General features: G+C 34.8%; 1 protein-coding gene across 4 annotated transcripts in view; it reads left to right on the top strand.

Moving 5' to 3' along the window:
• The window catches only part of LOC145293789 (cyclic nucleotide-gated channel cone photoreceptor subunit alpha-like), a 476,191-nt gene that overhangs the window by 160,801 nt on the left and 290,608 nt on the right, over positions 1–24,782 (top strand). The window contains exon 2 of one of the 4 annotated variants that reach the window (XM_080140338.1): positions 24,124–24,197. The exons of the other annotated variants lie outside the window; for them this stretch is intronic. Within the exon in view, the coding sequence (XP_079996464.1) occupies positions 24,124–24,182 (59 nt within the window). The 3' untranslated portion in view covers positions 24,183–24,197. Of the gene's footprint in view, positions 1–24,123; positions 24,198–24,782 lie in introns of those variants that run through there. 4 annotated transcript variants of the gene reach the window in all.

The following is a 24,782-nucleotide window of genomic DNA, read 5'->3' as shown; positions in this document are numbered from 1 at the left end:
AAATCCAACATCTATCAGCCTACTAGTCTCAAAAGGTGGCTTGATTACGTTGGATTACTTAAGAAATCGTAGCCAAAATATGTATGCATATATGTGGTCCATAGGATTTGTACACAAAAAGGCAATTATAACTATATGCGTATATTTTTATCGGTTTCTCTCTCCCCCTCCCCCCTCTCTCTCACTCTTTGTATATATATATATATATATATATATATATATATATATACATATATATATATATATATATTTGTACATATGTACATGTTAATATTCATGTATGTTTACATATGTAACATTATCATTGGTCGTATAGTGTATCTTGGTGAATGTGTGCTGTGAAGACATGTCTTTAAGGCCCTTATTTTTTATTGTCTTTAAAGACGGGATGAAACTTTTTAGTAACTAATATTCGATCTAAATTAATGGATGGACTGGATCATAACCTCAACTATTTATATTCCGCGATCGTATCCACAGAGATCGTATTTTTATATCACTACCAAGGCGTGTGCTAGGGGATCATGATACCACAATACTTATGTTTTACTAAAGAATTGAGTAATCTTCAGGAAAATGTGTTTCTTTTATAAGGAGTGCGTATTAAAATTTCACACCATAGCAATTTTCAACAGAGAGGAAATTTAACGAATATTTTTTTAAGCCAGATTTAACGAGCATGCACAATGAATTTCGTTCATATGTGTTATCATTGTACATATATTTTGTGATGTTTCGATATAATTTCAAGTAAAAAAAAACAGAAAAAAAGGCGGCTACATTGCCTTGCTACAACGACCACTTCCATGCACAGTAAGATAGATAGCGCTATTTTGTTCACGGTCTGTCTTCATCAATCTGCACTGTTTGTAATTCAAACACGTCTGATTCATATCAGATATAATGTGAGTTGATTGATCGTTTTCAGATATTTAATTTATCCGATTTTATATGATTCGGGCATGTACTGAGATTGTCAGTCTGGATATCTTTAAACAAACACACACACGCATACGCCATAAAACGCTCCCGCACACATCACTACATCCGTACAACCACCATCGGTCATTGGATAGCATAAATATATTACTTATTTTCCGTCTAGCTTGGTTTGATACTTACACATCGAAGAAAATATTTCTTAGCGGCACGTCAGTCAGAGAAGTGCTTCTAAAATGTAATGCCTTTAGAAGATTTCCATTGCTATGTCAACTAGACTATTTGAAGCACATGCAATTTGTTACATTTCTTACTCACAAGCGACCAAGAAAACGAATAAAGTCCTTTTTAATTATAAGTTAGCTGGCGTAACCATGCTAGTCTTTTATTCTTTGCGTCGTCGCCACGTTTCATGAGTGGCATTCTCTATTTGACTGTTTCGTCTAGCGGTTGTTGTTCGTCTTTTTAACTAATTGAATAAAGAATTATATTACGTAGTGAAGGACTACTGTATCTTTATTATTTATTCCTTAATTTAAGAAATGGGTGAGAAAACGTACAGGCGCATCGGTAACACTACGCTTATACTTAGTTTTTACATCGTTACATCGTTTAACCATGTCCCAGTGGTATCGCTTCCGGGAATACGAATTTTGCAAACTTTTATATTTCTCGCTCGAAAACGTGAGTTCACCTCATTTTGTGATCATGCGATTGTTTTGTTAAGAGCTTCACTCGCAGATCCTCGTGTTCAAGAACTTAGATCCGCGGGAGATTGACGGCAAATAAAAGTCGGTTACAAGGTTGGATAAAAGGTTGGATGCAAGGTCAAACAGATGACGTCAAATCGAAGTCAAATTCTAGAACACAAAGTCTCTCGTCAGCGAAGTTATGTAAACAATGCAGGCAGATTATTGACGTAATCTGCGGCAAATAAAAAGAGATACATAGAGAGACAGAGGAGATGTCGAAAGACGGAGTCAAGGCAGCGACACAAGAGGGTGTTAGCAACACATTATTCTCCACGACGACGACCACCACCACCACCACCACAACAACAACAACAACAACAACAACTAAACCCATTGCGTATGCCAAAAGACTTATCAATCTGTCATTGAAAACAGAAAGATTATATTTATAAACAAACGAACTATTTTTGTCACCAGCTGCATGTGTTTTTTTATTATCGCCGACGAGTTCATAGATCTTGAAATTACAAAGAGTGTGTTTTAGAAATTAAATAGACATTTGACGATTCGACCATCAGAAAAATATAACACACCAGTTTTGATGCCGTGACCAGAATTGTTCCTACAACAATAAAAAAAGAACAAGCATCACGAAGGCACAACCATATTGTTTCATGTGTGTGCTGTTCTTCAATATATATATATATATATATATATATATATATATATATATATATATATATAAACAAAAACAAACAATTCATGCATATATAGGTGTGTGTATAACACGGATGCAGTAAGTAATAAGGAAAATAGAAACTCAAATTTCGTTAAAAATTACTATTTTTGTTGTTTTATTATAAATTTGGGTGTGATATTTTACCTTGTTAATTTTATACGTCTATTAGCATAATGTTGAAAATACTGTGACTAAAAAGAATTTAAATGAAATCGAGCAACAAGCGGTACAAGGAGTTTCGAAGGTCATACGGGGGAATAACTTCTAAAGAATAGACCATTTAGAACATAGAAAGGACGGTTGATATAAGGTGTGGCTAGAAGATATAGAAAAATATTTAAAAATAGTCGAAGCTGTGGATGAAGAAAAATGCCAGGCCTCACTTTTCACTACTAGAGGCTCGGTCGGTCTATTCGTAAATGGATTAATGTTAACCAATTATAGTTTAACATGGTTAGAATTAAAACGGTCCTTACAAGACTTACGGGATTGTCGCAAATCCCAACAAGTATTTTACAGAATTAGAAAATGTGAGACAGTGTAGAATAAAGCAAAATAAAATCAAGACTATATGCGAAGAATAGGGCTTACAATGCGATAAATGCCAGTAATGCATTAGTTAAATAACAAAGACTAAGATTTTTATAGAAGGCCTCAGAGATAAAGAGGCAAAAATAGCTGTGATGAGGGATAAACGTCTGAATCTTCAAGCAGCTTATCAGAAAGCCTTAGCAAAAGTAAACAAGCGTTGATGCAAACCCTGAATATGAAGACGAACCCATGGGGGTTTGTCACACTAGACGGTGAATTCAGGTTTAAGCCGTGGGTCCAATCAGGTTCCAAAATACGACGATAGACGGAAAAGAAGGAATCGAGTATGAAATAGGGGCCCAATATATAAAACTAGGGAGATGTAAAGAGGAAGGCAGGTTATAAGGTGTTTCTATTGTGGTGAAGAGGCTCACACGTGGAGACGCTTTAAGCGATATATCCAGGAAAACGGAAACGGCCCGTTCGTACGATTCCCGACGAACGGAAGAAAAAGTTACGGACGCACGTAATCGATAACATGGGCGAAACAACTTACATTATCGAGTTCTAGTGCATACAGGAGCTAAGGTTTCGATAAAAAATAGCAGTGTTTTCAGTGCACTGAGATACGGGCCTTAACTAAGAAAAACGTAGTAAATTTAAGGACAGCAAATGGGTTTCCATTAAATGTGGAAGATCTCGCTCGATTAAGGATAAGAATAAAGAGCCAGTACACACTGCATTAATGCTTTGTTTGGAAAAATATCACTAGAAGTGCAATACAAGGCCGTGATTGACTTAGACAAAATGAGGTGGGAATGTACTTTTATAAAGAAATAAATATATAGCATTGGAGGGAGATGCTCATGCTCCAACAATAAGCTGGCCAAGAAAATAAAATTAAAACCCACGCTACATACATGCGTGGCTCGTTCGCGTTTAGCAACGGACGGAGAATGGGATATGAGATAGAATAAATAAGCATAATTTTAGTAGAATTTCAATGGCCAATACGATGGTAAAGATTAACAAGTCTAGTAAGTTCCCGCTGCTCATAATCAATAACACCAATCAAACAGTCATTTTTAAACAAGAGGTTATCAGTTTTTAAAAAGAGTTTGTCAGATTAAGTGTAGTACGACTCGAAGCATTACTGATATTATCATGGCAGATAAATTAAATAATAAGATATTTGATGAAAACTTAAAAAGAATAAAGGCACCTTAAGAATTCAAGTAAGAGATCGATAGGTTGCTAAAGCGGAATAGGAATTTATCATTCGAGAGGAAGAGAACTTGGGCAGAACCGATATAGGTATTCATACAGAAATGCATGTCCATACGTAAATGCACCGATAAAACAAAGGAAAATGGTAGATTCAGTAGTAGATGAAAGGATGCGATCAGGAGTAATTGAAAGCTCCTGTGAAGTTTCCCTAAAATATTAGTAGAATAGAAAGATGGTAGCAAGAAATTTTGTGTAGTCTTGAGAACATTGAATAAAGTCACAAACATGTATGGCCGAGCATTACCAGTTTCTGACGACATATTAGCCTCGAATCGGCCAGGAAAAAACTTCTCAGAATTAGATTAAAAGTCAGTTTACTGGCAGGTTGAACTGAATAAGAACGATAAAGAGAAAATGGCGTTCACCTGCTACGCTACTGGGGGTTATTTCTCTTTAACGTGATGCCTTTAGGACTCGCAAACACCCCATACATGGACAAGAGGAGGTTGTCTTACCGCATTTAGATGATCTACTAATATTCTCCCATACGAAAGAAGACCATTAAAACACACACAGATAAGGTATTAGGCAGTTTACGTAAGCACAACTTCAGCTAAAAGCCACAAAGTGTGAATTCTTTAGAAATGAAATATAGTATCTAGGTTTCAAGTGTAGTGTGAGGGGTATACAGCTAAATCTGGACAAAGTCAAATTCATATTTTGTAATATTTGTGTAACAAAGACATACATTTTTCTTTCTCTTTTATGAATTAAATCCTATTGTATTGCCGTGTTGCATCCCATAATAGAGTATATGCGTATAGAATGAAATATATATATATATATATATATATATATATATATATGTATATATATATATATATATATCAATTAAAAAAATGGGGGAGAAGTGTTAAATAATCCAGATCCCCGAGAGAGTGATACCAAGACAAAGTCGGTCACAAGTTTGGATGCAAGTTCCGGGAGATTATATGAAAGGAGTGTCAAATTCTAGTATGCAAAGTCTCTCGTCAACGAATTTGACACACATTTTTAAACAATACAGGTAGAATTTTGACGTCATCTGGACCAAATAAAAAAAGGGCAGATAGGGGAACAGCGAAGAAGTCGGGAGTCGAGACATGGACACGAGACGGTGCTAGCAACACATTCTTCTCCGACGCCACCACCACCACCACCATGATTAGATTTATCAAACTGTCATTGAAACCAGAAAGGTTATATTTACGAATAAATGAAATACCTTTTTAGCCAGTTGCATGTGTTTTACTATCGCCAACGAGTGTATTCGCCTTTTTTTACGTGTGATATCCAATAATCTTTAAACTTTAGACAATTCATTATTCAATATGTATCAGTATTAGTCCTATTTGTCTACAAAAATGAATCGTTTTCGACTAACTTTAACTGGACATTTTTAAAACCATAACAAGAAATTAAACCTTTTATTTTTACGAGGAATATATTTAAATTGATAACCAATTTTCTGGCAAAATTATGTACGTTATGTTATGTACGTTACGCTACGTATATAATAGCACGCTAAAATATTTACATGCTCGTACGTATGTCATCACTCTCCGCTCTACTGATGAAAGATTGCATCACCTAATCGAGGAATATATAATTGAATAAATAGCTTATATTAATATATATTTGGATTTTATAACAAATAAATATTTGTTTATTTTATAAAAAAAAACATATTTGCGTAATATTGAATTATAAACATAAACTACACGTACTTCAATTTAGAATTTAAATAACGCTTATCCAACGAGAACCTAATTTAATTTACTTGACGCGCACTATTTATGTAAATACATATTATAAACTCAAACAGTGCCTCTATCAAGGAACACAAACCCTAACGTAAATAAATATCTGATTATTTTATAAAAACACATCTTTGCGTTGTATTGTCTTATAAACATAAAACATACGTATTTCAAATTAGAATTCAAATAACGCTTATCTTTACCTAATATTAACCTATGGGATGGCAACACTAGTTTGAAAGCATTGCACAATTAAATCTTCATTCGCACCTATGTATGTATGTCTATGTATCTATGTATGTGTTTAGCAACATGATATATTCGTATTTTTAATCTTTAGCATGCCCATAGCAAGTATTGAACCCTAGTCTCTTGGTCCATCCGGAACATTCTAACAATTATGCTCAATACACTAGTGTATACAGAACATTATGGTAAATGAATCAATGAACTGCAAATATAAAACTCAAGATGTACCAGATATAAAGATTATGAGAGACAACTTTCATTTAAGTCTACACATAAAAATAGAAGTGTGAAAATTACGTGCATTTCCGCATCAATAAAAAGGGAGATAAAATTGTTTGTCTTCATTTACTAACATAGAGAAACTCTAGTGCTCAGATCCTAAAAGACGAATCCTTCATTGAAAAAGTATTTTTTTTATTATACATACGTGGGCCAAGAGGGACGCTGTAGAGTCTGTTTTGTTGGGATACATTATTGAGAAAATGAAGAGAAAGGCTTTCGGCTGAACTAATTTATTAGACACGTTCAGAAGAAACGATTCATTTGTCCCTTCATAAAAACGGGAAATTGGATGCGTTCAGATAAGACGCTTTGCCCGGCAAATCGATCTCTTCTAAACGTATCAGTGGTGTATAGGTAATTAATCACAAAGTTCTTTGAAATAAAGTTGTAAGAAAAGGAAAGATCCTTTTTGCTTAAGAAATCTTTATAAATGACTATCGTTGTATTCGTGTGACACCAGCAAATACTGATGTGTATATTTTATTATTAGTGACACGCACGAAGACACATGTGTATAGTGAATAATAATAATAATAATAATAATAATAATAATAATAATAATAATAATAATAATAATAATAATAATAATAATAATAACTAGCGGTACCTGTAGAAATTCTACAGCGGACTTATATATAATATATTGATGTTGGCATTCTTAGAATGTTCAGCGTAAATGGAAACGCCATGATATTATTTTAGCTCTTGTGTTAATACTGCAAAAATATTGATCTAAACTAGCATGAACACCCGGCGTAGCCCAGTCGTAAAATACGTTTATATATAGTATTTTAATTTTTGCAGATTTCGTTTATATTATTACAGAGTCAATTTTCTATCAATTCTTATATATTATATCTTATATAAATAGTTTGGATTTCAATATATATATATATATATATATATATATATATATATATATATACAATTAAAAGTAATTTCATTAATCCATGACTTTTCGATGTATACTCATCTCCATAGGAAAGGCTATTAGCAAAATATTAAATCATCTTTGAGGAAATGAGCCAACATCGAAAATCTATGGATTATAAAAATTACTTTAAATTGTATTCTTTGTTCAAATATATTTTTGTTTAGAAAAATTATATTTTCTGAATATAATTTAAATATAAAAAACTATCTCTCTCTCACTTTATCTCTCTATCTATATATATATATATCTTTATTTTTTTACATGGAGGTCACCACTTATCAAGGCCCGGAGGCCACTCAGGGATAAGGGTTATTGCGTGTACAGTAATCAATGAGATAGTATTGTAGTAATCATTAGTATTGGGGATTTGATAGCGCGTCTTACTTAAAGGGGCGGTTCGTCAGGAATTTGTTTATGTTGGATTTGAAGACATCCAAGTTGTAGTCAGGTGGGAAACAGGCGAACGGAAGAGAGTTCCACAATAGTGCACTTCTGAGTAAGAAGCTCTGCTCATGGAATCTACGTTTAGATTAAGGCACAGATGAAGAGTGGGGGAAAATATTGACAGTAGTTTCAGTAAGATAAGTGTTTCTCCTGAAAGATTGACGAGGGGGCGAGAGATTGGAGCTCAAACGAGCACTTGCCATGGAAATAACGATAAAACAAAGACAGGCTCACAACGTCTCTTCTGTGGGAGAGAGGTTGCAGCGAAGAGAAAAGGGCATCCTCCACTAAGCTATGAAGTCTATTTTGTACCCTGTCAAGGCAGGATAGGCTGTTTTTAGCAGCTCCTTCCCAGATGAGGTAGCAGTACTCCATCCTTGGACGTACTTGGGTTTTATACAGATAGAGAATTGCATCAGTAGTGAGATATCTTCTGGAGCGGTAGAAGGATTCCACCATTTTCCCAGCGCCCCTGGCAACAGATTTGATGTATGGGTTCCATTTCAGATAAGGAGTAAAGGTCAAACCCAGAAGCTTGTAAAAACATGGAGCCTCCCCAAGACGAGAGCCATCCATCCCAATTGATGCCAGATGGGGATCAGAGCGTTGATGATGTAAAGATAGAAGCTTGGTTTTGGGTGCATTAAAAGTGACCAGCAACCTTTTCCCCCATTGTACCACGCGCTCAAGATCAGAGGAGAGAGACCTAGAGAGAACTTTGTCATTTACGGCCTTTGATGTGTTCCCATAGATGGTCGTGTCATCAGCATAGATGTCAACGAATGATTTAAGTATGTGTTTTGGGAGATCATTGATGGAGATCAGGAAGAGAGCTGGGCCCAGGATGGACCCCTGAGGAAATCCAGCATTAATACTGTGGGCCTCTGATTTCTGCCCATCAACCACTACTCTTATAAAACTATTAGAGAGAAATGATTTAACGATTGAGAAAACATTTTCAGTTATACCGTAGCTGGAAATCTTGTGAAGTAGGCCCTTATGCCATACCTTATCGAAGGCCTTCGATATGTCAAGAACAATTGCCCTGGAAAGGAAAACTTCGTCAAGCGATTCACTAATCCTATGTGATATAACCGTTAGCACATCTGCTGTAGATCTTGCAGAGCGGAAACCATATTGCATGTCACTAAGAAGGTTGTTTCTGTTGAGGTGGTTGACTACTTCTTCATTTAATATGGATTCCAACAACTTACTCATGACACACAGGAGACATTGGTCTGTACTGAGAGGGAGATGACTTTTCACCTGAATTCTTAAATACAGGCCATACTGATGAGGTTTTCCAGGGTGTTGGAAAGCACTTCTCCTTAAGGCAACGCTTAAACAGTTTTGTAAGTATGGGGGCAAGTTCTGGCTGAAGCTTTTTCAGCACTATAACTGGAATGTCGTCAGGGCCAGTTGCTTTACTGGAATCAAGGTTCTTGATTAGCTTGGCGACCTCACGCACAGATATTTGTAGGTTGCATAGCGTGTTGTCTGTTATAGGAGGAAATACAGGGAGTTGATGACCATTGTCGCATAGGGTAGAATTAGCTGCAAAGTTCTTGGCAAATTGCCTGGCCTTGTCTGATGCTGACGAGATGACCTCGGTCCATTGATGATAGTTGGGATAGAACGCACGCTTCTGTTCAAGATCCTGTTTGCTGTTTGCCAGAACTGGTGGGAACCAAGCCGCTGCTCAGCTACTTTAGATTTAACTGACTGAGCATATAGCTCTCTTGCATTTTTTATTACTCTTTTACAGTGGTTGCTGGCAGTCCGTAAAGCAGCTTTAGTCTCAGTACATCTATTACGTTGGTAGCTATGGAAGAAATGATTTCTGTTCGCGATGGCAGCAGCACATTCTGGGGAGAACCATGGCTGGCTGTTAGGTTTTTGTTGGAATTTTTTGGATGGTATGAATCGGTCTATGCCTACAATTAACCATTCGGTCAGGTCTGATATTATAAAGGACACATCCTTTTTAAACATGGAATGCAGATGTAGGTCAGATATGAATGTACGGAAGCTATCTCAGTCAGCCATAGAGTATCGATATACAGTGCGGTGGAGAGGTACGTCTGAAGACTTATTACATTTCATTTTTATCTTAACTGCTACAACAGAATGGTCAGAGGATCCCAGAGGAGATAGAACAGAACATGAACACAGCTCAGGGGAAGTTGTGAGGAAAAGGTCTAGAAGGCTTGCATATTGACCGGGTTTATCGGGTACACGCGTGGGATCGTGAACAAATTGATTGAGGTCATAGGCAATAGGAAAATCATGACAAAGCCTCCCCTCGTCATCGGTATTATTTGAGTGGGTCAGCCATTCCACATTATGGACATTGAAGTCACCGCAAATGTGAATGTAAGCCGAAGGATGAGCAGACAGGATCTGGTCAATTTTCTCACATATACTCTTAAAGATAGTAACCCCGCTGTTGTGGGGGCGATAGAGGGCAAATATAAATGCAGTGGTGTAAGCTAGTGCCACCCGAAATCACATATAAGGTAAATTAGGGTCTTCTCTGGAGATATCCCTACCACATAGAAAGCCATCTTTGATGTAGGCACATATTCCATGGCCATGGCGATCTGGGGGTCAGATTTAGATGTTAAGTTAGAGTATCCTTTAATTATGAATTTGTCTAGAGAAGTGGTTGGCCCTATGCCAGTTTCACTTAGAAAGAATATGTCCGCTTTCGTCTCCTGTAATTGTGTTTAAACCTCTGGAAGGTTGGAACGTAAACCCCTGATGTTGGAGAAGGAGATATTGTAGTAGGGGTCTACGTTTGAGGATGGGATTCTAGGTTTATTCGTGTTTCTTTTTTTGAGATTTGTCATGATTGTTGAGGTTTTGGGGGTTTTGAGGCAAGTCGGTAGACTTGGTTGGAGCAGGACAGAGAGGAAAAATAGGAGAGAAAATGAAAAGACATTTTTTGTAGCACATGATAAGGTAAAGCCGTAACAATTACCCACTAGTACGGCATCGAGAGGCCCTACCAGAACCTACTGTATGGTCCAGAATCCATTCACCGAATAGGACAGCCTCCTTACTGGTTAATCCAAGGTTCGGGTCCCTGACTATCAGGCGGGTAATGTCAGCCCAGAAGAAACACTTACCTCCAACACCCTTACTAGTGACATGACCACAAGGATAGCAATAGAAACAGAAATTTTCCGACATCTCAGGCTACTCTTTACAAAGTACTACCGACCTGAAAAGCAGCTTTTTGTTCACCCTTTGTCAGAAAAATCATTCATTGGAAATGAGGACTGAAGGACAAAAAGGAGAAGCGAGAGTTACTGGAGCTGCCGATAACACACCCACATGCATTATCTACTCTCCATTGAGAAAATAAAATAAAATAAAATAAAAGGTTAGAAGGACTTATTAATATCTACTTAGTATAAGTCCGTTGCCCCATTCCCGGCTTAGGATAGTACTTGAAGATAGTCTCCCCTCCCATGTTAATGCATGGATACTTTTTGCCTTTATCTAAGTCAAGCTGAGATGTTAAACCGTTCCAGCCTCACCCCATAATAAATGTGCTATAATGGAACTTTTATCGAATTGAAAAAGTCTGGTTACTTTTTAACTCGTTTAAAAAGCTGATTACGAAGTAATACCTTTAGGGTTATGCATTAACTTTAGCTAGAAGTAATGCATACTTTAGAAGGAAAAAGTCGCGTTTTATTTACTCTAGATAATATGCAAATATAATTTGGGAAATGTTCAATTGCATGGGATACTTTTTTTTCTCGTTTTAAATATAAGAAAAAATATTGTTTAATAATAGTATTTTTCATATTTTTGTTATTATTTTTAGGTATGAATTTAAATATGCATTTATATATGTATTCATATTTTTTTATTTCGGAAATATTTTTCTGTTTTATATTAACCTGCTGTGCTTTGTCAGCGCTATATCTTTTACGAATACTATTAATCTGATTTATTTAGTTTGCAAGGTTGGATATAAACAAGAAAAGTAACACCACGAAAATTGAGAATTCGAAACTGTTCCTCCGAGGAGAAGTCGCCTATAATGGCTGTTGTCTTTGCTTCGATTACTTGACAAACCATATAAAGCACTGAAATTGTATAAATAACTAATATTCTCAATCTTTGCGACAAATGTGTGCGTTAATTCTATAACTTTAAGCAAACTATAAAACTCAATTAAAGAAAATATTTCTTAAAAAATATTTAAATTATATTAAATGCGTTTTTACCTATTTCCACCTTATTTCCTTGGCGGTAACTCGTATTATTATAATAACATCAGATAAGGAAAACTAGGTCTGCAATGGACGAACAGACATTCGGCCTGAGAGGTATATGTCGGTTATTCGAGTCAACCATATGACTATGAAATTTTATATCTTTTCGCAGCGCGATATATTTTCCAGTATATCGAAACTTGGTTTTTCGAGAGCAGTGTTGGCTGCTTTCGTCTGATTACATATAAATTTAATGAGCATTCGCTTGCATAAAGGCAATCATCGGCCGTCTCGGAGCGCTTATTCCATGAACCTATGAGATTTTTTCGGAGGAGCATTCTTTATAATCCGATGTTACTATTCATATGTATTAATGTAGATATGTGATGTGTTAGAAAACAAACAAAACTGATTTTCAATAATTTTCAGTCTTGCAACTCTGATAAAAAAACTATAATACCTACTCGAGCGTACTTCCACATTCGCTTCGCTGTAGCCTATTTAAAACATGTATTATTGAATGATCTTGATGCATATAAAAAAAGGATATAAATCTACATTTTCGATGCTTTTTATATAGATGGATTACATTGCAAATTATGATAAAACATCGAAGAATTTAAAAGCAGAAAATATGGCGACTCATTAATAGAACAATTAGGAATGTAAACTTGCTTGTCTAAAAAAGGTTTCATCCAATGTAACACCGACTACCTTTTTTTAAAATAATAGGTTAACTCTTCTAAATGGACACTGCAATAGTCTACATGTCGCGCGGAGGATAAGATACAAACGTTGAATAAAAAACAGTTCTAAGTGACAGCGTAATGTAATATAATCTAGTGCAAAGTTTCTCAAACTTCAGAATACCATGGAATCCTTGAGCAAGGCAAAGGTTGTTCACGGAAGACTAACAAAATAATTTCTAAAATAAATATGAAAAACATTAATTTCAAATTTTTACGCTAATTAAGGATAATGTTTACAACCATTTTTAGTTAATTTATCATTTATTTTCTTTTTCGTGAACAACCTTGAAAGTCTTTATTCCTGTAGTTATGTCTGATATCTTTTTCCAGTGAAAAGGGTCAATAATTAAATGTCTGCAGCTATTTAAGTTTTCCATATTAAGCATTTAGTCATTTTTAAGAAAGAGCTTACGGAGCCACTCAGTCTCACTCTTGAAACCCCAAAGCTTCGTTGAGGCCACTTAGGGAAACACTGCTCTAGTGAACTAAAGAAAGGATCGTAGGAAATAGGAAATTCCGTATCGGTTCACTAGATTTTTCAGTTGGAAAATACGCCAGTAAAGATTTTCAGAGAGTACATCAACCGTAATGTTGTGAAAATACAAACTAAAATCAAAATGATAGATTGTTTATTCAATTAATTAATTTTATAAAGGTTCATCGTAAATTTTCGATAAATTACATTTATTTTCAACTAGAAATAAAGTTATAATATTTATCGTGGCAAACTTATGTATGCAAACTTGAAGCAATAAATATTTTTATTTCTTATGGAAAAAATTTCTTATAATAAAAAAACTAAGACGTTTGAATATGAAAGTAATTTGATTATTTCGACCCTTTTATTTTCTCGCAGGCGTAATGCCACTCGACTCGGTCTTATTTAATACATGCTATTATGGCAAGTGTTTCTGTCAGAATTGTCTGATCTATTCTCTGCGTCCTTTGTTTGAGCTCATTTAACATGTTGGTCTAATCGTTTTTATTTATTAGCTGTTTGAATACATGATTGTAATACAGTTTTTCTTTTATTCCAGTAGCTTATTTAAAAAGTCTGCAAGCTTGTGAAATTCTCTTCTTACTGGCTGGGTTTCTCCTACGAATAGCTTTGTTCATTTCAGGACTAAGGTCAATAGGCAACCCCAGTTTTTGCAATGATCATCTTTCGTATTTGTTAGATCTTTACATCAAGTGATTTAACGCTATGTCTGGATCGATTTCAGTTTAAAAAGAACATGTACTTTTTGTCTTGAATTTTTGAAATCTTGAATTTTTGTTTAAGCAGAATTCATTTCCTGTTACAAAAATAAATGTGCGTAAAATTGAATGACCTTGTGTTGGATTACAAATGGCTAACTATCGGATTTTTTGTGAGGTGAAAATATTTCTTGGTTGAAAAAAAACTCATGGCATATAAGTAATTGCAATCACGCTATATATGGATGGCGATTAAAAGATAATAAAACGTAGTTGGGTTACGACATTAAAAGACAACCAAATGGCAAAGTAAATAAACGATATACCACGTTGAGAAAAAGAAAACACCAATGGTATTACTTTGTCATTGGAAATGATAACAGAAGTTTCCTCTCTCTCTTTCTCTCTCTCACACACACACACGCACACGCATGCACCCCCATACACACTTGGTTTTATTAATGATGCATTTGTATGTCATAAAATAAAAAAAAAATACGTGCTTAAAATGAGATATAAATCATTTGTTTTAATAAACAAATATAACCGATAAAATTGCCAGACGAAGAATAATCCAGAAATAAGATAAATTCAATACCAAAGAAACGTTGAATCCCCCCATCACCGTTTATATTTTGATAAAACATACAAAACGTAAACTGTTTAAATGAAATGAGTTTTATTCTTAGCAAATAAACACAGACATTTATATATTATGGATACGTGTAAGTTAAAATATGATCGTTAATCTCCATCTTTTCTTCCCTCGAAAAAATAACGTATATTTTATCTCTTTTCCAATAGATTTACATTGATTTTATCTGCTTTACAATCTTTTAATATAAGCTAATAAATATTAGCCTGATAAACAGAGACCTTTATATATTTTGTCGAGGAAAAGTCTTATTTAACAAATATCTGCGATGTTATAACACACACACACACACACACACACATATATATATATATATATATATATATGTATATATTATATAAATGAGATAAAAGGTGCGTGAAAAAAATCCGCACAGGCACGAATTTGGTTGGTTTCTTCATAACGTATACGGTAGGGGAAGCCCATTCACTGGTGCTTACTTTTGATAGTATTCCAGCTTTTTCTAGCCGATCCAATTCCTTATCAGTTTTCACGAGTGCTGCAAACGGGACGTCTCGCTTCTTGAAAATGGGTAGAGTGTTTTCCTTCAGCACAATCTTGCCTTAGTACATTTTCCTTGTCCCGATGGAAAAACTTCAGTGTACAGAACAGAAATTGTTTATCGGTTGGTCCCAGATTGTAATATGCTTCACTCAATCTGCTTAGAAGAGGTGTTCGGATGTCTTGTGCACAAAGAGTCTTACTTGTTTGGTGCTACCATTCAATGTCACAAGTTCTCAGCTCTCTCTCAAAATTTATTTTATCGCATGTGCCTGCACGAGATGCTTTTGTTAGTTTTCCTCGTGGTTGGTTTCTTCAACCGTTTCCATATTTGTATGTTTATGATTGACAGGTTTGAATCGAAATCAGGCTGTCAATCCACTTCTTTGTTGAGGATGTTAACAGTTACATATTTCCGCTGCTTCCTTTCCGATTCAATGTCGGGTCTCGTTTACCAGACCTTTTATTTCTGCTGTTCTTTCTGCAATTTGTCCCCTTTCTGTCCCCACACTCACTGCATGTTTTATTTTTTGTAAAATCAGCCTATAGAGCAATATTGTCCACCGAAACGACTACACGGATCAGTTGGCGATTCTGTTTCGGAGATTGGATAACTGTTATTTGATTGTTCATGGGTTGTTTTCTTGTTTATTTCCGAGGGGATACTTCTTTGGTTTGTACTAATCCTTCTAACGTATTACATGCCTGGCACTTCGATGCTTCTTGAGTTGTTCTTAACTCTACCTACCAATTGGTAATCTGCCAGATTTGGAGTGTTAGCTCTTGTTCGCTGTAGAGTCTTCAGAGAACCCGTCGTCTTATTACTACATTTCTCGTCGAAACAAGACACTGCAAAACATCAAACACTTAAAATCACCCGTGTATAGTTCAGATAAAAGTTTGAGAATTCCAGTTCGCTGGTCTTTCTGAGCAGGAAATAGTCAACGAACTTATTGTATTCTGTGACCCTAGTTTTCTTCAAAGTAAGCAGACCCTTTTGGCACTGCTCCATTTCTGGCTATTAATAATGAATAAGTCTTCATATCACCTATAAAAAGCGACAGACGGCTTATCCTGCTCCGGTATGTAGGTGAACATTTCAATCAGTTTCCATATGGTGCTCTGGGATAAAGCTGCGCTGTTTTCACTGTGTTCCGTCCTGTTCAATATTCTAAAGAAAAGTTCCTCTTGTCGCTTCTGTTGAAGTAACAATTTCTCCTCCAATATTTGTTGCCGCTGTTGCTGTTTAGTTTGGGGAACTGCAAGAAAAGTTGCTGTTACTGAATCTGCTGTTGAGATTGAAACTACAACTGTCGATTTTGTTATTTAAAATTTTCCTGTTTTTGTTACAACTTGAGCAACTGTGTTATGATAACCTTCTAGTGCCCCATATTCTCCCCTTATATTGAGAACCTTGATTACATCTGATTTCGTTCTTTCTTCTTCCTTCTACTTTACTTCTTTTCCTTTTTTTCTGTCGTAAGTGTCTGGAGTTTATGTCAAATGACTCCCATCCCTCTCCCTCTAAATGTAAACATGTTTTATTTTTAAAACAATAAAGTTTTCGTATTATTCATTTGAAAACTGGTTTTCTTCTGTATCTCACTCTCTCTCTCTCTATCTCTCTCTCTATATATATATATATGTATATATATTATATCTATATAATTATAAAACTCAAATGACCTTGTAACGGGTGTTATAATCCAACATCCGGTTTACGACTTCCGGTTGCGCATTCGTACATAAACAAACAATCAACACAACAATAAAACGTATTGTTTGACTGAGTATGTTTTAAGCGTCCCAATTGTTTTTTTTTCGCAATTATACTATCCAAATAAACAATTGTTTATATTTTCTGCATTTTTACATCTTTCATTTCCGTATTACGTTTAAGTTATTTTAACGCAATTTTACAAATAAATCACCTGTAACCCGTAGACAACCATAGGGGCATTTTACAACGGCGATTTACCCACTGCCTTCATTTTTTTTTTAATTTTGCAACATAAAGCAATATAATTTAGGCAGTTAATTTTATTATAGAAGTTTGAAATCATTCGCTTGTTTTGAAGTTCGGTAGTTCTGTGAGTCAAAAGTTATTTATTTATGAGACTAATGCAATGTTAGATATTGAGTTAAGATTTGGAAATCCCAACTGAAATACTTTGAACCTCCGGGTCAATACATTCTTTATTCACGATAGTTTATTTTCGTTATTGAAATTCTAAATTTCTCCTAAAATGAAAATCGACTTCATTTGCTTAATAGACAGATATTCTTGAGACAGACATAATTAATTGATATACTCTCATGATATCGCTTCGATTTGAAGTGCACATAAAGAATTTGTAAAAACATTTATAAGCAAAAATATGATTAAGTATAAAGAAGTTGATGCTAAAGATCGTTGCTGTTGTTTATGTAAGAAAAAACAACATAATTATCATTGCAACTGTAAATAACAGTAGCAATGATATTTATGATTTTTCTTTTTACATAAAGTTGAATATATTGCAACCATCATTGTCGACATCATAATCACACCATAATCATCTGTTACTAATTTACAAGAACAATTGCTATAAACCTAAATTTAACATGGATCAGCAGTCCATCGATAGATTCTAAGGTAAAACTTCATCGGTATGTTGACCCCCTAACAAAATCTTATTAGGAGCAAAACTACAGCTATACACTAGGCGGCTGGAGAATTGCCTTCCTTCTACTAACATGGAAATCTCCAGATTCTGAGGTTGCCCCGTCCGGTTCAGAAGCATTCTGTCTCCAGTGAAAAACATTAAACTGATTGAGAACAATAATGAAGCGATCAAAAATTGCCACTACCAGATGGGTTACAAAACAGTCGCAACTATCTGCAAATGTAAAGAGGGGGCGCATACGATGCAACTCTGCTTTGTTTATATCAATTCTGCCCAAACAGTGCAGCTTAAAAGATTTTGCAGAATATAACAACCGTGCAAGGGGCTGCGTAAAAAAATAAAGACCATTGTGTAAGCACAGATTTTAAAGGTTCAAAGGCACGCAACAAAAGAAAGGATTAGTTGTAAAACTACCATTCCGAACTAAAATGTAAGAAAATAAAATCTACCGATCAGAGTCACGTGGTTATCTCTTAAAAGACTCATTTTATTTATTGCTTAACTAAATATGTCAAAGAATGTGAGTTGTAGTATAAAAGTATACATGTTATCAATTATTTAAAAGGATAAAATTTGTTCATGCCTTGATGATTTACTCGAAACATATCGTTTCTCTTATATTTCTGTCTCTAAATAAACTTAGACTTATAGCTGTCTACCATAACTCTTGTACAGTGATGTTTTGTACAGCATCAAGAGATCTCTGAGCCTAAATCAGTGCATGTCTATACAGACGTGACAAAAGTAGGCGAAAACCGTGTTCTCGTGTAACGTAGTACACACCTTTACGCACATAAACCCAACGTATCGTAGTTACAGTTGCAAAGAAAGCAAGGAATAGGAAATAACACGTCTCTTTTTTGTAACAACAACATTTATTTCTCCCGTCAAGCATAACTTCTCGTAACGAGTGTAATGTCTCTCACGTGATCGCATTCTCGAATGTTCTCGCGAACATCATCCACGTATCATCCCACAACCGTGTTCTTCTTTATAGACATTTTACTTACAGTGACGTAATTTCGTATTTCGTATGCATTTGAATACGCGTGCTTGCGCTCTGCTACACTTTGATTGAGCATAACTGGGGGATTTTTTTTTCAAAACATATTTTTTTATCAGTGGCATAGATCTGGTACAACAGACAATCTGGTCGTAACTAGCTAAGACTTATTGTATGAATAATAAGAAGAATAATGGATTTAAAATTGTCGTAGACTCTTAAAAATTCAGTATGTTATCACAATGCATATAAAGAGGATGACTGATCAATTATTATGATTTCAGATTCAAATGACCAACTACATCAGGAATTAGTATACACCATATCAAATACTGGTATTCACAGATGGTAAATTTAAAAAAATGCAATCTGGACGTGAGGACACTTTAAAAGAATGATATGCAATAAAATTCTGTGTTAAACTCGGAAAAGTACCACCAAATCGTATGGAATGCTGTAGACTGCTTTTGGGAAGTCTTACATAAACCGAGCATCAGATTTTAAGTAGCATAAGATATTTAAGGAAGGCAGAGAGTCTGTGAGAGGATCAGAGCTGTGGGAGGAGTAAGGAAGGCAGAACTTTTCGTTTGTTTAATGTATTAATGTCTCTCGTTTTGATTATAAATCCTGTGTTTCACCGAAAATATTTCTTCGAAACTGGCACATCGTCCAAATAAATAGCACATTCACATATACGCACACATGCACGCACATATACACACACATAAATCTGTACTAGGTAATCAAAATGTCTGCCGTTTTTTTTTTTTGATTGATTAGATTTTGATTGAAGTTAAAATATATACGAAATGCTTGTAGCAATTGTTTACAAATTCAAACAGCCGGAAGTATTAGCATAAGACATCATAAAAAACACGCGTACCGTGCCCGGTCATCAGTTATAAGTCAAACAATTGTGAAAAAGGTAGACATGTATAGAGATCGTTTGGAACTGTTTGTTGAAGAATTCAAATTATGTTTACAAGCTGTTACATTGGATCGCTGCATATCTCACACGTTTGTGGATAATGCATTGAATGCATGTAATGAAAGATGTTAGATTGAAAAAAATCAAGTACAGAATTTCGTCCTTTTATGTGTCTCACAGTGAACGAACACGCGTTTTGAATGACGGGATCCTGAAAGCAGTCATTGATTTGGCGTGTAGTAAACTTGTAGAACAGTTCAACGGTTAAATTTTGCGTGTACCGATTTGATAAGACGTACATAAAAATGTTCCACAAAAGCCGTTGAGTGTCTACAATGGACAACGAGTTGAAGCCTGTGTATTGATACTTTAACGCCACCGAACCACATCATTATGCAAACAACGGCTTACCAGTGATGAAAACTGGGTTTAGTACGAATCCTAAAAGGATTCCAGAAATTTGTTGTCTCTTCGGGATTATGTCCCTATAAAAATACACGTTGGTCAGAATGATACAGTTTATCTCTCGTAAGTATTCTGTCGGCTTTTCATTCATTGATAAGTCCCTCATGGTTAGGAAGCGAGTCTCCATTTCTTTTGCGTTTCAGTTTCTCGCGACTCCGTTAGTTGCTTGTTGCAAGCTTCAAGTTAATTGTTCAGGTTTTATGACGCCAAAAGTGCATCCCATTTCGTACTGGTGACTTCCTAGTCTTTGGTTGTGTGTGTATAAATATATATATATATATATATATATATATATATATATGTGTGTGTGTGTGTGTGTGTGTGTGTCTGTGTCTGTGCCTCTGTCTCTGTCTCTGTCTGTGTGTGTCTCTGTCTGTGTGACTGTATAGAAACACACATAAGGAGACTGGAAGCCGTCCAGCAGAGACACTTGAGAAGGATCATGAAGATCAAATGTGGAAGCACCTGTTGCTATTATACAACTAGGATGGAGTCGGGCACATTGTCAGAATGGAAGACAACCGAATCCCAAAGATGATCGTCTACGGACAACTGGAAAATGAAACCCGCAAGATAGGAGGGCAAAAGCTTCGCTACAACGATGTAACAAAGCAGCACCTGATGGCGATGAACATCAATGTCGAGAGTTAGGAGGAACAAGCCAAAGAAAGGAGAAGCTGGCGGAGCAGTCTCCATAAAGGGAAATAAGAAATAAAGAGAAAGACTGACGGACTGCATGATGATGATGATGATGATGATATATACATACATTTATACGCATCTCCGTTCGAAACCAAGTGTATGTTCCTAAGGTTTACCTTTTTTAATACACATGATAATCTGTCTGCGGCTTCTCCCCTTTCCCTTTTATGAAAGTTGACTCAGGCGCACAGAGTTTACGTTACATACACTGTGGATTGATCAGCGAAACGCTCTCCTTTCGCAATGATTTGAACTCTGGCTAGAAACAGGAATGTTTTTTAACGTTTTCTGTAGCAAATGGCGCTTATGTCCGCCAAATAGTTTCCTTTAATTATTCTTTTTCCTTTCTCTTTACCTTAATGAAACGGTATAGCGTAAGGAAAGAGAGATGAATTCAGAGAAATACACTGTGTCAGAGAAACGGTTAGGATCATCTGTCTGGGTCATTTCCGTCAAGGTTTTAAACCGATGGGGGTTCAGAAAAATGGCGGTTTGTCTGCCAGTCTGGCACTTATAAAAATAAAACTTGGCAACAACAATGTGAGTATTGATAGAACTTATTGTATCTATGCACATAATATTGATTATTGGCCCTCGCTTATGAATTGGACCACCATTATGAATAAAGTGGAAATATGGCTCATTTGAAAATATGAGAATATTAATACGTCTTTTGCTTTTAATGATCGTATATGATAAAGCTATTGCCATCTTACACACGGAAATGCTAATTAGTATAAAATGTCGATATGTCAAACATTATCTGATGATTTGTACGAATCTGACTGCTGTCGGCGTAGGAAGTAGAAGTTTAAATATCTCCGAATCGTTTTTGTTGGGTATCTACTTATTTTTTTTATGTTGGTATATGTATGTGTGTATGCGCCCGTGTGCATACTTTTGTACTTATAAAAGATATCCAAGAGAGTAAAAGAGATTGATTGCGTCAGAAGGCTACAAGACGAACAGAACCTGACAGCCAAGTGTATAGGCGTTCCGCCTTCGTATTGATTTACTAAATTACTTTGTTTGAATAAAAAAGGGGGAAAAAGCCAAGCAGTAATAGTAAGTTGATTGTCAGATAGGTTTCTCTTCTCAAAAGAAATGGTCGTCACACGACAAAAAGAAATTATTAACCAGGAAAAGGAATTGGTGAAAAATGAAACAACGACTCTTTATGAAACAAGAAAAGTAAATAAATTCGATAAAGCAACAGTACAGAACATAGATTACAAAGTGTTTATTTACTCCATCGATTTTCTGTGCTGATTTTGTTCTATGATTCTTTCTATTATTCTCTCTGCATATATATTTATGCAAATATTCGTTTTTTTATTTATTTGCTTCTCGATTATAGATAAGATATTTATCCACAGGCACGTGTTTGACCGTATCTACCGCTCATCTGCACAGCTACAGCGCAACAGGTGTCCGTGAATAACTATATTATCTGTAATAAGTAAATGAATGAATAAACAATAAACACATGTGCCTATATATCTAAATTTGTGTATATGTATATACATGGACTTGTACTCGTCCCTAATTAAAAAACGGCTATTCAGTTCTAAGCAAGATCACTCGTTCTACTTCCTTGGGAAATTAACTCAGTCTGAATGTAAATATCGTTAAAAATAAACACACAAATTCGACACTCACACACGCATACTCTTCCTCTTTCTGAACCCCCACGTACGTCCATATATATCTATATGCATATACTTTTTATTAGTTTTTGCATAAGCAGTAATATACTGCTACACAGTCATGTGCATGTTTCACCCAGCTATTTACTAGTAACTAGAGACCTCTTCAGGCGATACAGCTTATAGGTAAGCAAAGTTTGTAATGTAAATATCAGCTCTTTAGCGTCATAGGGTATTACTATCAGGATGTTCCGTCAAATGTTATTATAAATAGAAATAAAGTATAAGATTGTGTTGTACGTATAGAAGACCAAATCGGGGTGTAGATTATGTCATATGTTGAAATATAGGAATAAAAAGAGGAGGGTTAAAAAACAGAGATAGGGATAATAAGAGACTAGAAAGAAAGGTATACGTGTTTTGTAATCGCCTTAAACCTATAACATTCTAGTGTGGTCAGTTAGCAGCGATATGTCATTTTGACAACTTTTTGGAATGTAGAAACTTTAATCGGAATTATTCCGTTATTAAAATGCTTTTGAATTAACTCGAATTTGCCATAGTCAGAAAACGTACAAGAAAAAAAGATGAAAATAACAAATAAAAAAAGAAAGAAAAGGGAGGAAAAAAAGGAAAAAACAAGAATCATTTTAGGGGGAGTGATTTTAAAACATTGTTTCCTTATTTCCACCCACTTCTTCTCTTCTAGTCATCTATCTCTGTCCCATTCCCATTACTCCACACCCCTTTTACACTACCACATCTATCAATTTGTATGCGAAGCCTGTAAAGTTTCATAACAACAATAAGAATAAAAACCTCTAGATGCATATAATCAATAAAACATTCGTGCTTGCTTATCATAATTGTGACAAAAATAAGTAATTATAGAAAGTAACGAGGAATAAAGAGGTTAGTTACTGTGATATGTATGATACTTGGTAATAATTTTTCATAATAATTATATTGATTATTTGTGCAGAAATGGTCTAACAACCAGGATAGTAAATAATAAAAATAATAATGAGATGAAATATAGTTAAATTTAAAAAATTAAAAATTAAAAAAGTAAGGAAATTGCAAAATAATATTTTGACAGTAAATGAGTAAATAAGTAAAATAATACTAACAATAATTAATTTGGATGCACCTATGTAAACACACAAACACACACACGCATATATATATATATATATATATATATAAGTTTTATAATTAAGTCTATAGTTACTTGGCATAGATTCAAATCATAATATTACAGAGTTTGTCTTCAAGCTTATGTTATATAAAAGTGCATATTCTTTACAATTTAAATGTATAATGGACTTAGTGGTTGAGAGAGGTTATACTACTCAAGGCTTAGAGTAAGCAATTTCGAAATTATGGTTAAAGCGTTTGAATGTAGTAGAAAAATCTATTTTTTTTCAATTCAAACAAAAAATAAAAAAAATACACTTGAAGTTTAGGATGATTCTTAATCGTGTTCTTTTGTCTGTGTTTTCCCCTTTTATTTTTTGTTATTTTTCTTATTTTTTTTTTTTTATAGGGACCATTAACGAAACAAGGAGTAAGAGGAATTGTGCGGCAAACTGCGTCATTCTGTAGTATAAGAGTTAAAACACTATATATATATATATATATATATATATATATATATATATATATATATATATGTGTGTGTGTATATATATACTTGGGATTTTTTGGGTCACAACTACTACTGTGTATTATTATGCCCAACCAAAAGGCCTGTTTGCAATCACTATATTTATTACTGTATTTTTTAGTGTTTATACAGAAATGATACGGAATAAAATTTTTAAAAAATCATCCTTTCGACATACGCTTCGTTTTGTATATTGCAAAGACGTGTTGTTCATTATAGAAAATGAAAGTTTGCGCCTTATAGTTTTTGACAAATTCTTATTCTTATCATTCTTCTTTTTCTCTTTCTTATTATTTATACTTCTTACAAGATAAAGTATACATTCTTTAATTGGTCCTCCTATTTTTAGTTATCTGCAACCGCTCTCTCACGAACATGATATTGCTAGTTTCAGTCTTTGTTAGAAATAATATTATGGGTTGTATTCTTCAGAATTGACTGATGTATTTCCGGTTTTATATATTCGAGTTCGTTTGACACGTTTGTCTAGTGGGTTTTACAAATTAGCTATTGTCATACGTTATTTAAAACGGTTTCCC

The sequence above is a fragment of the Euprymna scolopes genome, chromosome 15 (genome assembly GCF_053919585.1).
Source record: "Euprymna scolopes isolate OS-2025 chromosome 15, ASM5391958v1, whole genome shotgun sequence".
NCBI lineage: Eukaryota > Metazoa > Mollusca > Cephalopoda > Sepiida > Sepiolidae > Euprymna > Euprymna scolopes.
This window is presented reverse-complemented; position numbering and strand designations above follow the sequence as displayed.